The sequence below is a fragment of the Balaenoptera musculus genome, chromosome 5 (assembly GCF_009873245.2).
Source record: "Balaenoptera musculus isolate JJ_BM4_2016_0621 chromosome 5, mBalMus1.pri.v3, whole genome shotgun sequence".
Lineage (NCBI taxonomy): Eukaryota > Metazoa > Chordata > Mammalia > Artiodactyla > Balaenopteridae > Balaenoptera > Balaenoptera musculus.
In genome coordinates this window covers 110,359,754-110,382,881 of record NC_045789.1, presented here as the reverse complement: position 1 = coordinate 110,382,881, position 23,128 = coordinate 110,359,754, and the positions used below count along the sequence as shown (strand labels likewise).

Genomic DNA, 23,128 nt, shown 5'->3' with positions numbered 1-23,128 from the left:
AAGGTAAAAGGTGAAATCTCAAGTGATTTGTCTACCAACATTACTTCCATCAGCCAGTTTAGACATTTTAAATGTTAAAAAAAGCGTAGGAATTTGCACTATTATTTGTCCTTGGGGCAATATCAAGGACAAATAATTGCTTGCTATGTCTTTTACAGACCAAGAGTAAAAAACCCCGGCCCTAACTGTCACTGAAAGTTTCAACCCAAGTATTCTAAATCAAACAGTCTCCTTTCCCAAATTGTAAAAGCATAACCGCTTCTTCCTGTGAAAAATTTTCAGCATATTTGTTCATCATATATACTTATGGCTTACATATTTATTCATCCTGCTGCAATTCCATTAATCAAAAAAGTTACATAAAACCCAAAATACTGATTTAGGCAGTATTAGGTAAAACATGCTAGAAACCGTAAAAGATATGGCAATCCCATTCCTTCTGAGAATGAACACATGGGAGGGGGGAAAATCAGTGGCAGGGGAAATTATCCTATATCACAGTATTCTAACTTGCTATCATGGTTACGTCTTGATACTACAATAGCAGTGAGGACCAAAACCAATTTCATTTGTAATGTCCCTACCCAGGAATCTGAACGTGTAGCAGGCAATCAAATATTTATTTATGGTCAGTAACATCTTAAACTTTGAGTCCCTTAAAAAGAGGAAAATAAATACATTCAGTAAAACTTTCAACATTCCATCTATGTTGAATGAGAAAAATTAAACATTTCTTAAGAAATGTCATGAACTTCTAGTTCTCAACTTGAACAGAGCTGTTCCATCTTTAATAGATTCATAACCAATACTAAAATTTTCTAATCAATTACTAATTAGAGAAGCTGCCTTACTAACTTTGATTTATGTACTAACACACAAAAGGGAAAATACAATAAAGTGTGCTGATGTTCTCATATACAAAAGGCAAACATTTTGAAAGGGAGTGTTAATTTATAGAGAATGTTGAAGTACTGCTCTACTAGCCTATTTTTTTAAAAGATCAGTTATATATGCAAACACCTTTTTTTCTATCTTAAATCAGCAGATTTAAGATAGAATCTACTTAACTTGTGGGTTGTCCCTTTTAACTCAAAAATAGCTCTGGTTTAATAAACACAGCTCTAAATAAGTTAAAGGAATAAAACACTTTATTTTAAAAATTCAAATACGCTTCAGATGAAAGCTGCCCCTTTACTGACCACCCACAAGTTCCAAGCATTGTACAAAACATTAAACACTTGTTCATACTCTTTTAGAGCAAAATTGCCTGTTCTGCCACACTCGTTTTTGCACGACGTTGACATTTTAGCTCCACTGTCATAAAATGACCAGTTCTTCAAGATTTGATCAAGAAACGAGTTTCTGATCCATAGATGTACATCATGAGGTTAATGCCGAAGTCAACTGGTGAAGTTTCTCTGTCAACTGTTACACTTAATGTCCTCTTCCTGATTAAGAGAAAATGAAAGTATTAAGGGTACAGAAAAATGAATATTTAATAATACTATTACCCAAAACTCAAGTTTAAAATCAGCATTAGTTCCTGTAAGGTTTAGCAAAAGTATTTTACCAAATTTAACTGTCATTTGTATTACACTTTTTTGGTTTTCAAATTAATAATACAGCAAAGTAAAGTAGAAGTAGGTGAAAAAATTCAAAGGGAAAAGTGATATAAAATGAAACTATCTATTAGGCTAAAGCAAAGAACACCATGGTGTTCTATGTACTTGCTGGCAAACAGAAATAAAAGTTGGTAGACATTACCATTTCTAGAAATTCAGTCATTTCAGGTTTTTTTTCCACTCACCTCTAAAACCACCACCCCCTCTTCCTCCTCTGAAACCTCCACCTCCACTTCCTCTTCCACCTCTAAAACCACCTAAAAATAAAGGAAACATTCATTAACTGTAACCTATCATATTTTTATAAGCCTGTAAATATCAATATAATTCTTGCAGTTGTAATGAATATATATTCACATATTTTACCTTACAGAATTTTTTAAGATAAAAATGGAGAAACTGTCCAGCAGCAGGCTAAAATCCTAGGTTACAACTTTTTAAACAAGTTTTCTGTTTTAATAAATTAGAAAAGCTTGTTACTTTAAAGGTCAACTTAGCCCTACCATTAAATGCATGAGTACCTCAACTTTTGCTTATTATATATACTTTTTAAATTGTTTTTACCCTAAGAACAAAGGGTAGCAGGTATGGGTGGTTTGGCTCTGGGGATACTACTATAAATACAATGTTTAAGGTCAATGGAGCTGCAAACAGATCAACACTGATGGTCACATGCCGATGAGCCTTGAAATTTAAAATTTTTAAATCATTTTTTTCTATTATCCAACACGTTTGGCTTCCTATTGCAGTCTCTATTTTTACTCATTTCGGGGGCTAACTTTGTAAAGAATGATGAAATATAAAAACAGAAATTATAAAATGAGGAAACAAACACATACTTCCAAAATACTGATATAAAAAAATTAAGATTTTAAGAAAATATAGTTGTGAATGCTTTAAAATGTCATATATGAGACTGAATATAAAATGGAAATGAGGGGATCTCCATTCATCAAATTCTTAAAGGGGTACTCCCAAAAATACTTAAAGATATATGTTACTATCTCTTAAGAGATTATCTCCAAGCTATCGGGACCCCAAAAAGGTACATTTAAGGACTGAAGTGATAATACATTGAGAGGCAAAAGTGAAAACAGAATTCTCTCTTTTCTGATCCTGTACCAGAAGCTGTCCAACCCTGCTGTGCAGCTCCTCTTCCTTATCTCTTTGGCTCTGCCCATCACCCAGTCACCCACCCACCACACCATTTGCAGATCTAAGCATAGCCAATGCTGTATCCCACCTCATCCCCAGCCCTGCTCATCATCCAGCTGCCCACAATGATGAATGTACCCAAGCTGTGGGGAAATACATATGTCAAAATACTGAAATCAAAGCAATGAACTTACTGTAATAGTCTTTGGCATGACATCAGAATATATGGGTTTTATTTCTGAGCTGCCAATTGTTTGATTAGAGCAAATTAACTTTTGTAAGCCTGCATTTCCTCATCCATTAAAAAAAGGATATCACCCACCTTCACAAGGTTTTGCTAAATATTAAAAGAATATACTTGGATGTTAAAAGAATATATGACCAGCTCTTGGTATATAATCGCCACTCAATGATATTAACTAAAAATTTAAAATTCAATTAAGATAATACTATACTTTACAGAAACTAAGCATTATTACTATGGTAATGTGCCAAGATTGGAAGCAGCTTTATTTAAAAAGATAAATAACCATAAGGGAGGTCCGCTTCTATACAAAACTAAATTGTGCTATATAAGTTGGCTGCGGCTTTGAAATCTCATTAGAAATCTCCCCCGCAGGTAACTTACCACCCCTTCCACCTCTGCCACCTCCGCCTCTTCCTCCTCCTCGACCTCCCCTGCCACCGCCTCGTGGAGGCCCCTTCTCACCCGGAGGTCGAGGTAGAAACCTCTGCAACGGCAGCAGCTTATATGGGTCTATATAAAACTGGAAGTAGAACAGAAATAATTAGTGTGATGTGCTTCACACTCATTATGTCCAAAACTGAATTCATTATCTTCCCCTAATTCCCTTCTTCTCCAGTATTGCTCATTTCAGAGAATGGTGACACCATCCACAAAGCTGTTGCAATCAGACATCTGAAAGATGGTGATATTTTTTATTTCAACTTCAACAGCTAACGAATTACCAAGACCTTTCGATTCTACTTCCTATATCTCTCATAAAACCGTCCACTTTTCTCCATTTCCACTCTTTCAGGACTAAAGCAACAGCATCCAACCTGGCCCCTTCACACACAGTACTGACCTCTTTCCAGGGTGCTCTTTTATTTTTCTAGCACTCTCTTTTAAGTACAAATTTAACCGTATATATCCTGATAGTTAAAAACAAAATGAAGACTAAAGTCTAAATTCTTTCCCATGACCTGAAGGCCTTAAGTAATCTAGCCCCTGCCTACCTTGCTAGTCATTACTTCACAACGTTCCCCACCCCTCCTAAATGTTCTGTGTCCAAGTTCTACCTCTGCCTTTTTCAGATCCTTAAGGTGGCTTTACCTGCACATGCTGTTTTCCTTACTTGAAATGCACTTCCTCCTCCTCTGTGACTAGAGCAGTGGTTCCCAAGTGCTAGCCTAACCTTCATCAAAATCATCCAGAAGTTTCCTTTTAAAAACTGAATCCTCGTCCCTACCTAACACCTACTCGGTCAAACTTCTAGGAGTGCGACCTAGAAATACATCTTCTTAAAAGCTCTCCCAGGTAATTCTGACGTGCAACCAGGTTTGGGAGTCACCTGTGGTCAACTTTCAGGTCTCCGCTTCAAACTCACATTCTCAGAAAGCCAATGCACTAAATTCGGTCTCACTACTAACATTCTCATACCAACATGTATTACTCCTTTACAGCATATATCATAATGTTATTGAAATATCTATGAAATCATTTAATATCTGATTTCTCCCAAATAATATAAGCTTTATAATTTAACATTATACTTAGAATGAAAGCTTTTCAATAAAATTCGTACATAAAATAAAAAATGTACTCCAGCAGTTACAGAATTGCTAATATGACCACAGATTACTTTCTGAAAACCTGAATTAAACACATTACTTTTAAAGATTAGTAAGTTCAATGTCTAAAGTACAGAACAGCTCAGTTTAAGAGCTTCACTAGTGATACACTGGGGAAGTCTCAAGTGCCTTAAGTAAAACTGTCCTAAGGTAGGTCATTCGTTTATAAAACCAAGGATCTAGGTATCATAAACTTGACTCACCTTCTGCAGTTTTTTAAAGGAAGATGCCTTCATGTTCTCTGACAATTTAACTGAAAAATACTATTAATTTTATTAAGGAATAAGCAATTAATATCAAAGATTATCTTCTGAAGTCACATGTAATTTTTAAAATAACAAAGTTAGAATATACAGAAATATTTAGGAAAAGTAAGAAATGACTTTCCAAACAGAAGTGAAATTTTAATTTTGGTTTTAAAACTTCCAATTCCACCATCCTATTGCAGTGGCATCGTCATATCCAAAGCAAAGTACCTCAACCCTGTGGCACTGATCCAAGTGGCAATCATTTCTAAAACCTTCCAAAAAGGAAGTCACACTTATAAGGCCTATCTTTTCAATATATGTGAAAATACATCCCCCCTCTTGATTCTCCTTTATGGTCCAATCTTAGCAATACTCCATCCACTTTAATGAAGCAGCAAGTTTAGTTTAATCAATACTTAACCCCAGAAAAAATGAACAGTAACCTTTTAATGAGATAGCTACATCTTCCAATTAAAAAGGATACAAAATCTCTAAGTTGTCCAAATATTTCATCCACTTTTCCAATTTGTTCTTTGTTTTCTAAATAAACTGGAGCATTGAAATAAGGCACTTTATTTTCATCTGTGGTACATTTACAAACTATGTCATCCTCACAGGGGTGCAGGAACTCTCCTAATACTGAAATAGGACATGAAAATGTTAAAATATAAAACAATTTCAAATGATATTGACCAACCTCTTCTGGAAGCTTTCCTCTTGGCTGCCTGGGATTTCACCATATCTGTTCTGAGGCAGAAAAGCCTTCCTGGGTTAGTATACCAACTCCACAAAATACTAGCTATGTGACCTGGGGTACGGGTCTCACCTTCTCTGTGCTTCAGTGTCTTCATCTTTAAGGTAGGGCTAACAACAGTACTGACACCTAACATATAGTATTATGAAGATTAAGTGCAATAATAAATGTCAAGTGCTTAGAAAATGCCTGGCATACTGAGACCACTCAATCTACAATAACAGTTATTTTACTATAATAACTATTATTATTTGATTAAACAACACTATGCTTCATTCTATTGTCTCTTCCTTCTCCCCATCCCTAACTCTAAGTCAGTCTTTGTTGTTCTCTGGCCCTTTCTTTTTTTCTCCCCTTTCCTAAGTTCCTACTACCACCTCTTCACCAATGACTCTTCGATCTTTTCCAAGGAAGTCTGGAATCTCAAAATAACTACCTATGTATCTGACTTACAGTCACCCCAAACTAAAATACTCATCATATTCCTGCAAAACCGACTCTCAATTCCTATCACCCAAGCTCAAAACCTGGAGCCTTTTATTCCTAGTATTAGCCAAGTTCTACTGAGTCTGTTTGCATTGAAATATCTCTCCCATCGAACCCTTCTTTTTTTCCTCACTTTCACCTTGCTCTGATGTTATGACCGTTATGGAGCTAGGACCTTTGACTCTAGCCATTGACCTCTTCAAACCATTTTGCATACTGATCCATCCTACTCTTTATATTAGACTCTGTTCATCCTTTCTCTTCTTTGATGTAGGCTTCTACTGTCAAGTCTCTCACTTTCCATGACTTCCATTCTACCTCTTTGATAATTACTCCAAAACTCCTCTAATTAGGTCTTTTTCTTGACTCCCCCCCGTAGTTTCCCTTCTGAGCAAGTTTTTTTTACTCACTTCACTTAGTTATGAGTAGCAATTAAAAGCATGGGCTTTGGAGTCAGGAAACTTGGCTTTGTCTCTCAAATACATCACTTACTGATCACTAATCACTATGACCCTAGCAAAGAAACTTAACGCAGAATCACAGTTTTCTTATCTGTAAAATGGGGACAGTAGGGGTAAACGCACAATATTACGGAGTTGTATCTCCTTTTCAGCCCAAACCCAAGTTCCATCTCCACGATGCATTCTAAGTGTCCTTCAGCTTTCTTATCTCCCCCTTACTTCGACAGCACGATTATATGTCACTTCACAGCCTCTCCGTAGGCTTGACTCCCCAATCAAGCAGCAACCTCCGTAGGAGAGCTGGTGGATCTATCTTTCAGCACCCGACTCCCAGTCAAACTTACTAATAACACAAACCCACAACCTCCGTCCCCCGACCCCACTCCACCCTCGCCCCCTGGTGGGCCAAGCTTTGAAGCCTACTTACAAACTACTTGCTCTGGAGGTCCTTGGTCCTGGCCTTTGTTAAAACCTCCGCGGCCGCCCCCTCGTCCAAATCCTCCTCTGCCGCCGCCTCTGAAATTGCCGCCGCCTCCACCTCGGAAGTGGTGGTTGCTGCTGCCGCCGCCGCGACCAAAGCCGCCACCTCGATTAAAGCCTCCGCGACCTCTGCCTCGAAAAGACATGCTTGCTCCCACCTGGTTAGAAAAACAGGGCGTGACTTTCAGTCACTGTGGCCTCTGGGGGCACCACCAAACCCCTCTGAGCCTCAGTCAGAAACCATAAAAGTGGACAACAATAATAATAGCAACCCTGCCACTTCACCCATGGCAAGGCGGCCAGCGACGAGCCCGAAGGGGGAGCGTCACCTCCCCATAGCCCTGTGAGCGCCGACCAACCACTCACCAGCCCCGTCACCCCCGGTGAGTACTTCCTCCCCCAGCTGGCAGCAAGGTCCTCAGCCGCATTCCCCCCCTCCCTCCGCTGGGTTCCACCTCCAGCATCCTTAGACCGCCCGGCCCCCTCCCGCCACTCACCGGCACCACGTGCACCTCAGGCCCGGAGGCTCACACCCTCCCGCCCGGTACTTCCGCCGCACACGAGCCTCTTCGGCCACCGTACCGGCACAAAACGGAGGTGGGGAGGGAACCAACTAGAAACTCAAATAACTGGTTCAGAAAGCCAGCCAGTCACCCGCGGAATCAGGGACGCTGTCACCTGCACGAAAAAGCCTTCAGCGATGGAAGGGTATCAATAATATCTAATGTCAACCGCTACTTTACAACAGTTAGGTCTATTTGCCTACGGAGAGCGGAGGAAGTGACGTACAATAGCGGCGTCCTTGGCAGCGTGACGTTGCAGGAAGTGCCGCCCCGCGGCGTTGCCCTTGGCGATGGCTGGCGTCAGGGACCGCCCCTCTCCCAGCGGCTCGGCTGTTTCTGGAGGCAGCTGAGTGGCCATGCACCCTGTCCTCTCAGGCTGCGCTGCAGTCCCCTCGCTCGTCAGTGGGTTGCGGCTCCAGCAACTGTGCTGCCCGCGGCTCTGAGGACGTTTGAGCCGCGCTCTGCCGGGTGGTGGATCTGGCCGCGTCGGAACTTAGTGGAAGGGCTTGTCTGCGTTCTTTCGAGTCGCTTGTTTCTTCCGGATCTTTCGAAGTACGCACGATTGTGGGCAGTACTGCGCCCGTCGTTTTGTAGTATGGTTTCACGAAAGGAAGAAGAAAAAGTGTGTGTGCCTGTGTGTGTGTCCTTTTAAAGAAACTGTTACCTGACAGAAAGCCAGACTATATTTTTGTCTTTTGTACCAGATAGTTTATTCCTTTGTCAAGTACGTTTTCAGACCCGCAGGACACTGTCTATACTACAAGCCCCTCTCCCCTTCTGTCTTTAAGTCCTTGATATTTGACTTCAACTTCCGCTAAGACTTCTCTCCCAAAGAATAGCGCTAGCGCTTCTATTTGTTAAATTTGGTTGGTCTCTTTTCACTCGAATCTTCTGAGACCTTACCTTGATATTTAACGCAGTCAACCGCCTCTTTGAAAGAGGGTGGGGATTGGTACCTTTTTTAGAGGGTTATTTTCATATTGGAAGAACTTCGTAAATATGGAAATATTAGGAATCACAGTATGTCTTCTACACTAAAGTGTAAGCTTCTTGAAAAAGCATCAGTCATATAGATAAAAAAATTTTGGTAAATGAGTTTTTATTCAGATTTGATACTTTAAATTCTATACACCATACAGAGGTAGAATTATTCATAACTGCCCTGCTCTATTTTACTCTGTTTACATTCAATGTTTTATCTCCATTTGGTGTCCCAGTATTATCCTCAACTCAGTGTGATGAAACCATTGAACTTTTATGGGACCTTCAAGATTACGTGGTGCCCCTTTATCTTACATGTAAGGAACTGACAGAGAAGCGAAGTAACTTCCCCAGCTAGTTAGAGGGACAAAGTGGAACCATGGATTCTCACAGCCCTCAGTCCTTTGCTGTACCACCACCCCCAGTCTCACTCCTTGCTCTCTCCAAATTATTCATCATTCTAATTCCCTGTTTGTCCTCATAGTAGCATCATACTCTTGGTTTCTGCATCTTTGGACTCAAGCCTTTGAGCACTCTCCATCATCTTTGTCACCATCCCCACCCAACCTTGGTTGCAGTCTCTTTTATCTAAAGCGCTCAATTTCTGTTCATTCCATCTAAAGCTTGTACTGTTGTTACAGGCCTTCTGTTGCCACTACCACACTTTCCTCTGTTACTCCTAACCGAAATCACCCAGTATAATCTACGGCAACTCAAAAGTTGAGAAACAATTACAGGGAACTATAACATCCTCACGTTCTGAGCATCTTTGTTGTCTCAAATTAAATGCTTCCAGGCTGTTCTTCCTCCCATCTGTACTGCATGTGATGACATACTGAACTTATTAAAATTTCCTTGTACCATAGCCTTCCTCAGGATCCCAAATAGTTCTCCATTTCCTTTAACAACAAGTCTAAAGTAAAATCTCTCCATTGACTAGGCCCTCTATATAATTAATTTTATTTCCCTCCAGTGCTGTACACCATTCCTCTGCCCCATCAGGCCAGCATCATTGCCTTGCTTCTCTTTTCCTGCCATTGGCAGTCACGTCCTTCTTGGAAAAGCTCCGTTTGCCATCCATTAGACCAGCCTTTTTCTATCTTTTTACCCTGGAAGAACCATTGGAGTAATTTTTATGTCTCAGAAAACCCTACATAATATAAATATATATGTAATATAAACATATATATATATACACGTATATATATATATATATCTCCATCCTAGTACGTTAACATGATCAGCAGCTTATAGACACGTAGACATGGTAGTCCAATAATAATTGTCAATGCTCTTTTTTTCAATTGTAGTAAAATACACATAAACTGTACCACATTAATCATTTTGAAGTGTATAGTTCAGTGGTTCACATTGTGTAACTTGGTGCTCTTTTGAGTAGAGAATGGTGTTTTTCTATGAATCTGTTTATTTTTGTCCAACTTACTAGCCTACTCTGTGTAGTCTCCCCCCTCTCACAAAGGATCTGAATTCTTTTTTTAAATTTTTTTATTGAAGTAGAGTTGCTGTACAATATTATATAAGTTACAGTTGTACAATATAGTTATTCATAATTTTTAAAGGTTACACTCCATTTATAGTTATTTTAAAATAGGATATCAATTCTGATGCAAATTAAGTGGGAGAGGAAACTTCAATTTTTCATTTAATTTATTAGATTGCAAAAATTGATTTTAATGGATATTAATCTTTTTATAGGCCTATATGTGCATAAAAGTGCTATTTTTGAAACTAAAGAAAATAATGTGAAATGTTTGCTTGTCTTTTGCTACGTATATGGTCAATGCTGAGTTGATCTTGAGACTCACATACACAGATCTCATTTTCAGCTGAAATAAGATTATTTCAGTCACTGTTTTTAAGCTCAAAGAAAAAGCTTGCTCACACAAGTAAGAAGTTGGAAAGTACAGTAAAATGTTTATTTCATACGAATGGCAGGATACTCTTTCACAAAAATCCAGAACTTGTAGAAAGGCAAATCAGTTAAGTTTCATCTTACGTTTATAATCATAATCTTACAAACTCTCCCTCTTCTCTCAAAGTCAGGTGCACAGGTTGAGGAGCAGATTCAGAGAAAGGAACCCTCATTCAGTCATTTACTTGTGTTAAGGGGAGGGAAAATACGGTTCAGTTTTGTTCTGCAATTCCCTCAGGTGGTTTGGTCTTAACTTGCGACTTCCTCACTCTAAAGTGCAAGCAACAGTAGAAACATTTCAAGATTTTTTTTGCTGTATGATTTTTCCAGAGTTTCAGTTTCCATTTAAAACCAAGAATCTTGTCACTTGAAATCAAGATATTTTCTCCAGACCCTAGTATTCCCACAGTTCACTTTTCAGCTGAAGCATCCTGTTAAGAACCAAAATCAATATTAGTTTCTCTTACTTTATAACAAATTACCCCAAAACTTAATGGCTCAATATAATAAACATTATCTTGAATAATCTCCACAAGTCAGAAATTCAGGAGCAGCTTAGCTAGGTGGTCTGGCTCTGGGTCTCATGACGTAGCAGTCATGACGTTGACTGGGGCTGCAGTCATCTGAAGGCACGACTGGGAGTGGAGGATCAATCTCTGAGGTGCCCTCAGTTCCTTGCCACGTGGGCTTCTTTACAGAGTGCTTAAGCATTCTCATGACATGGCAGCTGTCTTCCCCCAGAACAAATGATCTCTTAAGTCATAAGATTTTATGCATGTGGCAGATTTATGTGGTCTTTGTCCAGGTTTTTACACAGTTTTTTAAATGTTCTCAGGTAAACTGGTCTTTGATAAGGTTAATCATTTTTGTATCATTATCCAGAATTTTTTTCATTTCAGCTCCAAAAGTTTCCGACACCAGCAACTCTCCTGGAGGAAAGAAGGGTGTTGTGAATTCATTAGAATTTTCTCTTTTATGAAAGTGAACCATCTCAGGGAACAATGCTCGAATCATTGACAGGGCACCGTCAGTCAGTTGCCAACACATTTCTTCCAAGATGTACCTTTTGTTTCCAATATGAAGACAAAACAGTAAATGTATCTTGGCCTTTGCTTGTTTGGGGCAGCATTTTATAGCAGAAAAATTTTCTCAAATTTCACCACAATTTACATCTTACAAGTGCTATCATATGACATTTGTTGTTGAAATCTGTTGATCCATCAGTCTGGATAAAAGGTTGTTTTTTGGTTTATTATACAAAGTCTCTTTAGCATCATGTGACGTCATCAATTACATCAATTTATCAAACTTTGAGAGTGAAACCTTTTTAGTTTCTCATATAATGTCTTATCCTGACATTTTGCTCTCTCTAAATTTATATACTAAAATTGTGAGGTTCTTCCCAACTGTGGGCTTTTTTTCCTTTTTTAGTCAAAAAGTTCTGCCACTTGATAACTGCCTTTCTAAAAGGTGACTTTTTTTAAACAAGTTTTTTACTCTGGGATTCCAAAGGCCATTTGAAATTACTTGCTCTCTTACTGTGATTTGAGTGTCTTTTCAATTTTTCTGGAGCCATTGCTACACTTATAAGTTGTGATTCTTTATTACTTTCAGAATTACCTAGGCCTAGAATTCTATTTCATCTCCCACTTTGTCTTCAAAAATCACCACATTGAACTCTAAGTCATGTTTGTAAAACAGGTGTTAATAAAGTGTAAAACAATCAAACTAAACAAGGAAATCAGAAAAGAAAAATGAAATCCTTATAACAACAATTCACTATTAACATACAAGCTCTATCCATGCATTACATTTGATTGATACGTCTCTTAAGTCTCTCTTTATCAGTTTTCTCTCATTTTCTTTCATGGCATCTACTTGTTGTAGAAACTGAGTTTTTTATCTTGTAGAATTTCCCATCTTCTTGGTCGTATAAACCATGTTTCTCTGTCCTCTGTGTTTCCTGGAAACTGGTAGTTGCCTGGTAGTGAGATCTGGAGAATCGATTATGTTCAGGTTCAATTTTTTTTTTCCAAGAACACTTCTTACAGCATCACACGAGGAGGCACATGACATCTGGTTGTTTCTCTTTTGGTGTTGTTAAGATTGATCAGTGGGATCAGTATATCACCCTGATCCATCTATGAGAAAGTTCCCTGCCAGCTTTTCACCTGACGGCTTTAGCAGCTATCAGTGATCCTCATCTAGATTCATCTATTCATGAGGGATTGCAAAATGGTGATATGCTAATTTTATCATTCTTTAGCAATTATTAGCTGAAATAAAGAACTTTTCTTCATTTTTTAATATTTATTTTTACTTACATCCTTTGTTATCATTGTCCTTTTTAATGCTTACATTGTTTCATCTTTGGCTGTGAGAAACCCTTCAAGTTTGGTCCTATGTCTGTTAATACCACTTACTAGCCTCTGATAGCTTCCTTGCTCTCTGACACCAGATGTCTCTATCTAACATATCTTATACATTTCCTGCCCCAGCCCTTTCTTTAGGGAGCCCTTGTTTCTTTTAGTAGGAAAGGGTATGTAAAGAACACAATCTGGCACTAAGGGGTGGTCATTGCTTCTGGATTATCACGACTTCTATGCCTTATTATTGGACAGAGATAGGAGATATCTTTAGTACATATTTTTAGAAAGAAAGAAAAAAAAACATGGTTTGTACTGATATGTCCAAAGTTAAGACTAAAGGGTTTTTGCTTCTTTTGAATTTAAACATGTGCCTCTCCTCCCCTGAAATTATGACATTAACATAATTACTTATTTACTTGAGCCTATATACATATGTATGTGTGTGTGCATAAAAAGTTGTCAAGTGTTAATGTTATTATTAACAGACTGCTGAATCCTATTTAAGATTTTGTTTGTATCAGTTTGCTGATATTTTGTTTAGGATTTTTGCACCTATAGTCATAAATGAGGTTGGTCTTCCTTTTTATTGTGCCGTACATACTGGTTGTGTAGCTTCTGACTACAGAGCACTGTGTGGATGATTGTGTAGGAGAAGGTGGGGTGGGATGTGAGGCCTTGGGAGATTGCCTATAACTTGCTTTTTAAGTGCAGAGATACCCTGAACCCCATGAAGTTGTACCTGGAATGGTTCTCTGCTTCTCCTGCCCCAGTGTTCACTCCAGGGGAACTAGGTTAGAACATGCACTGCAGAGAGCCTTTTGTAGGCTTTATCCTGGAGCAAATGCTGAAGTAAGTTTCCTGAAGAATGGGGTACTGGCTCAACTGTTTTGCTCTTTATTTAATTGATTACCTAGTCTATCACTTCTCACAGATTCCACTGTCCTTACTTTGTGGTCTCCCTTATTCTGGATACAATTGTTGTCACTTACATCCGTTTAACATTTCAAAACCTCCTTTAAGTTTTGCAGTTGATCTCTTCCTCTCTGTTTTATGTCTTCCAGTAAATCTTCACTGTTTCTATCCTGTTGATGGACTCCCTCTTCATTTTTCAATGGTGCAATGGAATTATTTTTATATTTATTTTTACTGAGATGTTGGAAGGGAAGAGATGTAAACTATATAGAATGTCTGTCATTGTGAGCCATTTATTACATTTTCTATTTGTTAATTGCTGACAAATAGGAAAAGTCATTTTCTTATGTTGATTGTGTATCCAGTCGCTTTAATAAACTTTGACTTTAGGTCTAATAGTTTTCAATTAATTTTATCTAAGTAGACAGTCATTTCATCTACAAATAATGGCAATTTTGTCTCTTCTACTCCAATATCTACAAATTTTTTCATGTTTATTCCCTCCAATAACAGCAATATTGAAATATTGCATCCTTGCTTTTATTCCCAATTCTAATGGGTTTGGCTCTAGTGTTTCACCAGTGTATATGGTGTTTACTGTTGGTTTCTACCCTTTATCAGGTTAATGATATTTGTTCTTTTCCTAGATTGCTCACTTTTTTTAAAATTAAGAATTGGTGTTAAACTCATATCAAATACCTTTTCCATATCTTGTGATATAATTATACAGACTCTCTTATTTAATCTATTATTTTAATTAAAGATTTTAATATACTGAATTACTCTGATATCCTAATGTTGAACACCCCTGTATTTCTTTTTTTTTTTTTTTTAATTTTATTTTTTACTTATTTATTTATTTCTATTTTTGGCTGTGTTGGGTCCTCGTTTCTGTGCAAGGGCTTTCTCCAGTTGCGGCAAGCGGGGGCCACTCTTCATCGCGGTGCGCGGGCCTCTCACCATCGCAGCCTCTCTTGTTGCGGAGCACAGACTCCAGACGCGCAGGCTCAGTAGTTGTGGCTCACGGGCCCAGTTGCTCCGCGGCATGTGGGATCTTCCCAGACCAGGGCTCGAACCCGTGTCCCCTGCATTGGCAGGCAGATTCTCAACTGCTGCGCCACCAGGGAAGCCCCACCCCTGTATTTCTGAAATGGTCCCCACTTGGTCATGGTATGTTATTCTTTTACTATATTGTGGTTTATGGTATATGGTTTGCTAACATTTTATTTAGGGTCCTTGCATGTATATTAATAATTAAGAGTAGCTTATAGATTTCTTTCAGAGGCTTGTCTTATCCAGTTTTGGATAAGTATATTAGAGTATTGCTAATAAGTTGGAGAGTTAATAATAAAAGATTAATAAGTTAATCTTTTTTCATGTTCTGGAAAAGTTTAAATAACAGAAGAATGATCTTTCCTAAAAGAGTTGGTAAAACTTAGTATCTTTGGGGGTTTAAAATCTAACTTTTCCATGTCTTCTTAGCTATTAATTTATTTGAATTTTCTATCTCTTCCTGAGTCAATTCCAATAATTCTATTTTTCCTGGAAATTTTCTTCCAGATCTTCAGATTATTTGATAAATTGCACATGATTTTATCACTTAAGGTTCTAAGTGACAAGCCACCAAACCAACTCTGGCTAACTTTAGTAAAAGAAAATTCACTTGGAAGATAATAGGATGTTTACAGTACTGACAGGTGACTAAGCACCTAGGCTTAAGAACTAAAGATACTTAACAAGGCCAAAAGGAATCAAAAGAAGCTTATTTTATAGCTGAAGCAGTCTAACCAGTATGCTGCTGCTGCTTCTGCTGCCTCAATAAATAATTCACAACTGTTCCTTTGTTCTCTTATCACTTAACTCAAGACTCCAACACCAGAGAGAGAGAGAGAGAGAGAGAGAGAGAGAGAGACTCTGATCAGTCCCTGGGCTATAAAAAGGAATGGAAAGAGGCTGGATATGGATTTCTCAACTTCCATTTGGAAAGCAGGTGCCTGGAATTACTCTCCCACCAAAACAACTCATAATAGAAGAAAGATAATTCCGCACAGAAAATTGGGAACCTATTATGAAGGATAATGGATGTTGGCAGCCCCCTAAAAATGTCCACTGAAATAGCTTTCCTCTAAAATTGCTTTACTCTCTCTTTTTAAAAATTATTTCTCAAAATGACTCGGGTTATTTATCAAGTCTACTACTTTTTTACTTTTTGGTTTATTTACTATTGCTTATGTCTTTACTAGTTCCTTTCTATCATTTTGATTCTTTTTGATATTTTTTTAATGGTATCCTGAGTTGCATGCTTAGTTCATTTTTTTCAGTGCTTTTTTTGTTATAAAATTTTTAACATAACTTGGATATATAAATGTCTTTTTGTTTTCTTCTTTCTAAGCTTAGAAATTTCACCCCCTACCTAAGGTTTAATATTTGTTTCAATAAAATTTCTTTTAGAGACAAGAACCTTGATTCTAGTTTTAGCAGTATTATAAAGTATATCAATAAGAATTTGGTCAGGAAAACCAAAACCACTATAAGTATTTTAAGCAGAAAAGAATATTGGAAACAGTTTGCATTCATGTGGGATGAACAACAGTATACATATAGAAATTTTTCATAGGTCTTATGTCCCAACTTCTGCCATAATAAAGTCTGAAGAAATCTGGGTATCATCTGGACTTCTTATAAAACATTACATTGTTTTATTACATTAATGGCATTACCTTAATCAGAGCAGATAAGCAAGAGGTGGCTAACATACTGAATGCCTTGATTAGACACACATGCTCCAGAGGTGATAAATCCTGGCACATCCGTCAAATTTTAGGAAAACAGCGCTCAGAAACCTTCCAGAACATCTTCTCTAAATTAAAAGATAAATTATTTTGTACTTCATTTCACAAAGAAGGAAGCACAAAATTTAGTGAGCCTTTTTGGGGATATTCCCTTTGGGGAATATTTGACTTCTGGGCAAATATTTCACACTGAAGAATAGTTCATTGGCTACCAGAGCAGGAAAGAGTTCTGCAGTTATCCAGAAGACCCTGCAGTGTTGGAGGTATCAGTGGTGGGAGAAAACATTGCAGAGTGTTTGAGGAAGACTCAGTGGGAGAACTACAATACAGGACCCTGGGGTTCTGGAGCAAGGCCATGCCATCTGTAGCAGAGAATTATATTCTGTTTGAGAAACAACCTGGGCACTACTGAACCCTGGTAAATGTGGAACAACCGAACATGACACTGTGTCACCTTGTGGCAGAGATGCCCGTTAGGAGCTGGGTCCTAACAGACCCATGAAGTACAAAGCTGAGGAGGCCTAGCAAAAACGTAAGATGAAAATGTTACATCTGGAACCAAATACAAACAGCAAAAAAGGGCACAAGCAAAGTACATGAGCAGGTGGCCCCAATTCCCCCCTTTCCCCCAAATCCAAACCATTGCACCTGTGTTCCTCCCTCAGCTCACACCTGTGGCTCTGTGGGGACTCTGGTAATGACCAGCTAAAGGAGGAGGGAAAAGTTTGGGTTTGGTTCACAGATGGGCTCAGCATGTAGGTACAGCCTGAAAATAGCAGCTGCATTACAGCCATACTTAGTAATGGTTCTGAAAGACAGTGGTGAAAGAAAGTTGTCCCCATGGGCAGAGCTTCAGGTGGCACACCTGGCTCTCCACTTTGTGTGGAAAAATAAGTGGCCTAAGGTTAGACTATATATGGAATCACAGTTTCTAGAAGGGGAGAAACATGTGGATGTACATATAGGAGTAGGGCTGAAGTGTAGAAATCTTTGTATCACGTGTTAACGCCCACCAGAGAACATCCACCAGAGAAAAGTAATAAATAATCAACAAAATGACTCAGCCAATTGATAATCAGCCAATCTCAGTCATCAACCACCTCAGTACTAGCACAATGGGCACAAGAATAAAGTGGCCATGGTGGCAGAGATGGAAGATACCCATGAGGCCAATAGCATGGACCCTGAAGGTTTCTTTAGCTACTGCCATCAACAAATGTCCAATCTGACAGCAACAGAGACCAATGCTGAGCGCCCAAGATGGCACAACTCATCAAGGATACCAAGCCCCCAAGATGGCACAACTGAGCTCCCAAGATGGCACAATTCATCAAGGATACCAGCTAGCTACTTGCTGGCAAATTGACACATTCGGTTCTTTCAATCTTAAAAGGGCCAGTGGTACATTCTCACAGGAATAGACATAAATTGTGGGTAAGGATGTACCTTTTCTGTCTGCAGGGCCTCAGGATCATGAGCCAAAGGATTACAGAGTATTTAATCCTCCAACAGGGGATCCCGTATAACATCCTGCCAGACAAGGGAAACCACTTTACAGCAAAGGAGATGTGAGCGTGGGCCTATGACCATGCAATCCACTGGTCATATCACATACTATACCACTGTGAAGCTGGCAGCCTTATGGAGCATTGGAGTAGCCTGCTGAATGCCAAGCTGAGGTGCTACTTAAAGGCAGTACTCTGTGAGGACTGGGTGCTATCCTCCGGGAAGCAGTATATGCATTGAATCAAAGGACCTTCATATAGCATTGTATCCCCAACAGAGAGAAGACACAGGTCTGGGAGCCAAGGAGCAGAAGCAGGAATAACCACACTTACCATCGCTTCTGATGACCACCTGGAGGCCGTGTGCTCTTGTCTCCACACTTTGTACTCTGAGGTCTGTTCCTCACAGGAAGCGCACCTTTGTCCTTCGGCACAACAGGAATCCCACTGAATTATAAGGTGAGCCTTCTGCCTGGTGCACACTGAGCTGCTTGTGTCTGGGGACCAGCAGGAAAGAGGGGGTGTCACCATCTTGACAGGAGTAACTGACCCTGATCCTTCAGAGGAAGTTAGGCTGCTATTATACAATGAGGGTAGGGAGAAATGTGTATGGAACCATATGAGCTGCTTAGGTGTCTCTTGTGACAGTAAAGGGATAGAAACGGCAACAATGGTCTGAGAAGTGAATGGTAATCGGGCTGGATAACTCCTGGAAGAGGTTGTGGGTCATCCCACCAGGTAAGCCACTGAGGTCAGCAGAGGTGGAAACTCAGGGTGAAGGGAATCTAGAATGGATAGGAAGGAGGCAGGGGGTGAGTATCAACTGCAGCCCCAAGGTCAACTGCAAGGGCAGGGGCTACAGTTCCCTCCCCTCCCCCTCTCCGCAACCTCCCTCTCCTAAATAATCTCTCAGGAAGAAAGGTGCACTGCAGTTTTGAAGGAGCCACCCTTGAAGCATAGCCGGAAAGTAGATCTAAAAGGTACAAATGGTAGACTCTGAAAGACAGGGAGATGAGTTTCCCAGATCCGCCTTCAAGGAAGGTCTGGCTGCCTGGCCGTGAAGTGTGTGGTCAGCTGACACTTCCTTCTGACAGCAACTAACTGTCAGATCCTTCAAGGTCTGCCTCAGCGACAGAGACCTGCCTCACCTAAGGGCAAGCATTTCCTGGGCAGCCCTCACCAGGTGACTGAGCAAGGCAGGCAGGATCTAGCCATTTCTGCATGACCCAGGGCCACTGTGACAGGCCACTGTTGCTCCAGAGGCCCCCATGAGCTGGGCAAGGCTTTGTCGAACCTGCATTGCAGTCTGATTTTCTGCTCATTCCTGCTTCTCCTCCCTTCCTTTCCCAGGAGCTGATTCCTGATAAGTATCTCACACCCCAAACTCTGTCTCACATCTGCTTCAGGAGAATCCAAACTGTTGACAGCATTTCTGCTTAGAGAAAATAATTTGATCACAGAACAACTTGTGAATGAAAGGAAGCGTTTTGGTGAGGATTTTTAATGTATTCAGCATAACCTTCAATATGATGGACTTTTACTTCTTACCATTTACTAGTTTTTGTCCTTAAAGAAAAATATATAATTCTATTTTACCAAAACATAAGAAATTTCTTCTAGTGATTTCTGTCTTCTCTAGAAAACAGAACGAGGCATTGTTCAGTATCAAGGTGGGGCATCAGTTTCCTCTCCAGGAAACACAGTCCCTCAGCTATTTACTGAGGCCCTTTTTGGTTTCAGTTACGGTAAAACTCTGGAATTTTGCCAAAATCTACATGAGTTCAAAAGTACAAAGCTCTTTAGGAGGCTTGCTCTTTTTAAATATTTTTTCAGAGGTTAAAAATTAAATTTCAAAAGAATATCTGGGGTGCAGAAGAGTCCACAGCAGAGATACAGACCCTGATTGTCTCCAACATGAAGTTTGCTCATGCTGTTCTGTTACTTTTGTGCTTCTGCTTAAGTTTTTGTGAGGTAAGTAATTCAATATTTATGCAAACTATTTTAAGTAGATATTTCAAATACTATAAAAATACAGAAAACATCTTAAGGATACTATTTTGACTTAAGGATTACATAGTTCTGTTGCCAACAATGACAGTATCTAGTCAGTAACAAAGATTTTATGTTAACATCTTGATGAAAGAGCTTTAAGAAATTGCTTTTTTCATGTGCTATTCTCTGTGCATAGAAATTGAACTGAATGAGAATTTTACTAATATAGATCTATATTTACAGTAATTATTAAATCAGTAAACATTTATCAAGCTACCTCTATCTATGTGCAAGGTAGAGTGCTGGGCAAATGGCAAGACTGATCTCTTCCTTCAGTAACCGTTTGGTACAGTTGTAGAAAGACGATACAAGTATGCCAATGAGGAAATAAGCAAAATTTAAATAATATATGAAAACACAAGAGAAGGAACTTTTAAAAGACATATATATTTAATTGCCAAAAAATGGTACAAATACTATCTGCCAAGGGGCATTAATGAGAGGAAAAATCCCTTCCTGCTAGGAGGTCAGGGAGAGTTTATGGGTCAAATAGGATTTGAGCTAGGCCTATAATTCTGGATTAGATTTGATCAGTGGAGAGAAAGAGGAAGTGAGTTTTCAGCCTGAAAAAGCAGCAAGTGTTATGGCAGAAAGATAGCACAGCACTGGGCTCTTCCAGATGAATAAACCCGTTTGATCAGAGTAGAGGCTTTGTAGGCAACTCAAGGAGTTAAAACCGAAATGACAGATTGTAGGCAGTCTGAAAGCTGGTCTATTAAAGTTAGAAATGTTTAAGACATTTTAGTCACTTATTGATGATTGCCTGCTTTTGTGATCAAAGAGTTTTGAAACAATTCCAAAATTTGTTTTAATGCCTGTTTATAGCAGCAAATATTTAAAGAAAACTACCTAAGAAATCAGAATTATATACTTTGTTTCTTGTAACTTCTAAAATCTATATGCAATGTTTATAGTACAGAACAAATGGAAGTAAAGTAAGTGCTTGTTGATTAAAATCGATTAAATTATTGTAGTCCATAAATGAACTATCATGTAGCCATTAAAATTGTGCTTTTATATTTATTGAAATAAAAAAACCCTCACTAAAAATCTTATTTTTGTTAAAGAGAAAAATACACACACACACACACACACACACACACAAATACACACATATAACTGCTTATATAAATGACAATTTAAAAGTTCATGAGGAATGTATATCAAATAAATAACAGTTGGTATCTTGAGTAATGGGATTGCTGGTGATTTTTATTTTATGTTTTATGCATTTATGAATTTTCAGAGTTCAGAAATTCTGTTTTATTCATTCTTTATTTTTCTTTTTTAAATACCAAATAAATATGTTACATTATAACAAGAAAAATTTGTTTTTTGAAAAAAAGATATTTCAGCCACATTTTGGATTCCTGGACAAAAAACAGGAAAAAAAAAAAAAAAAAACTGAATATAGTAGTTTTCACTTACACAAAGGAAAAGAGCCTCTTTCTTTTACTGAAAAATCATCCAACAATAAAGTTGTCTTCATTCCTTTAAGAAACAGCATTTTGAAAAGAGTTAATACCATATTTGTGAAAATTCCAGAACTTCTTAAAATATTAGTTTATAAAAGAAAATGGAATGATTTTTTATCCCACCTGCTGAGAAATAACCATTTTAAAATGGAGGTTACCATAGAGACAACATAAATGTGTTCAAAGAAGTTTTAAAATATATCTACATTTTCAACATGAAATAAAATATGTACAGCTAGGAGAAACGTTTGTTATTTTGAAAGCTGGGAGCAGATTTCCTTCTAGGGAATAAAAAGCCCCACTCCCTTTTTATATCAAAACATTCTGAGGGACTGATTTGGAGTCCATTTTGATAGACTGATAATCTACCCATCATATGTCAATGATGGGTGGATTATGTCATTGAATCAATGATGTCAATGATGGGGTGGGCTGGCAGTGGGTTAGACTTAAGTTGTTCTGAATAGTGAAATGAGAATTCTGGTTTTACTGAACCTACCCAGACAAAGAGGTAAGGGGACTTAGGAAAGGATGGAGAGAAACTCAGAGCACAGAGGTAGTGGCTGCTGTATCAATAACCAAGGGATATTAAAGAACAGGGAAGCCAGATATTTCAGTCAATATGGTTACCTACAGTGATAGTACTGTGCTGTGACATAATCCCTGACTGAAACCTTAAATTTTTATTTTACCCTAAAAGCATACTGCAAACCTTGGTTTATATGGGTAGTATTTTGGAAGGAAAGAAGTAGGGTGATGTTCAGCAGAGTGACAAAATACTGGAAAGAGGATATGCACAGGAGGCAACACATAATGCAGAGAGTGATGTCAGCAACCATGGCAGAGTAGGCAAACCCAAACACTTGTCCCTCCACAAAAAAATAGAAAAATCAAGCAAACTTTCAGAACCACCTTCGTCAGAACTCCAGTTATCAGAGGCCTACAGCACCCAAGTGAATGCTGAATGAAGGAAAAAGACAATTTAAAAATGGTAGGAAAACTGTGGCATTTCTACTTGCCCTTACCCCACCCTGTTCCCAACTCAGTGGCAGTCTTGAAGATGGCAGTCCACGTTGCCAGCGTGGAACTCTAGTCCCTGGCTCTAAAAGGAGCAGAGCAGACTTTATTTAAAAAGAACTGTGTTTGTTCTAACCTACCCGGGGACTACTTGAAAGACTGACACAATGTACTTGTCTTTGTTTCATCTAACTTGGAACTCAGAGTGGAAAGCCAGCAGACGTTTCTCAAAAACATTAGAAAGCAAGCAAAAAAACAACATACAGCCACCTGGGACAAAAGATTACAGTTGAGACATACAATAGCATGCCAAAGCTTGGAAGGAAAAGTTAGAGTTTCAATGGGAAATTAGTGCATTCAAAAGTCCCTGTGTATACTGGGGAATTTAGAAAGCAGCACACATGCCCAGGGCAGGATGCAGCTCAGAAAACACCTAAGAAGACTCTAAGCCTATACCTCCAGGCCCAGT

General features: G+C 38.7%; 2 protein-coding genes across 5 annotated transcripts in view; one reads left to right on the top strand and one right to left on the bottom strand.

Annotated features, from left to right (window-relative positions):
* Positions 1 to 1,126: 1,126 nt before the first annotated feature.
* Positions 1,127 to 7,841, bottom strand: GAR1 (GAR1 ribonucleoprotein). 4 transcript variants are annotated; one of them, XM_036852804.1, is made up of 7 exons: positions 7,558 to 7,841; positions 7,008 to 7,218; positions 5,364 to 5,518; positions 4,835 to 4,894; positions 3,406 to 3,544; positions 1,808 to 1,879; positions 1,127 to 1,448 (listed from the first exon to the last, which is right to left on the bottom strand). In XM_036852804.1, the coding sequence occupies exons 2-7, from the start codon at positions 7,204 to 7,206 to the stop codon at positions 1,435 to 1,437; spliced, it is 639 nt and encodes a 212-aa protein (XP_036708699.1). In that variant the 5' UTR covers positions 7,207 to 7,218; positions 7,558 to 7,841; the 3' UTR covers positions 1,127 to 1,434. The 4 variants fall into 4 exon arrangements, with proteins under 4 accessions (XP_036708699.1, XP_036708702.1, XP_036708701.1 ...); XM_036852807.1 differs by having other exon boundaries at positions 1,868 to 1,879; positions 7,558 to 7,827; XM_036852806.1 differs by lacking the exon at positions 7,558 to 7,841 and adding an exon at positions 7,427 to 7,532.
* A 193-nt stretch (positions 7,842 to 8,034) lies between these two features.
* The window catches only part of CFI (complement factor I), a 51,355-nt gene continuing 36,261 nt past the window's right edge, over positions 8,035 to 23,128 (top strand). Inside the window, exons 1-4 of the mRNA XM_036852803.1 lie at positions 8,035 to 8,175; positions 18,394 to 18,574; positions 19,466 to 19,605; positions 19,949 to 20,086. Of these exons, the coding sequence (XP_036708698.1) occupies positions 19,588 to 19,605; positions 19,949 to 20,086 (156 nt within the window). The 5' untranslated portion in view covers positions 8,035 to 8,175; positions 18,394 to 18,574; positions 19,466 to 19,587. The remainder of the gene's footprint in view (positions 8,176 to 18,393; positions 18,575 to 19,465; positions 19,606 to 19,948; positions 20,087 to 23,128) is intronic.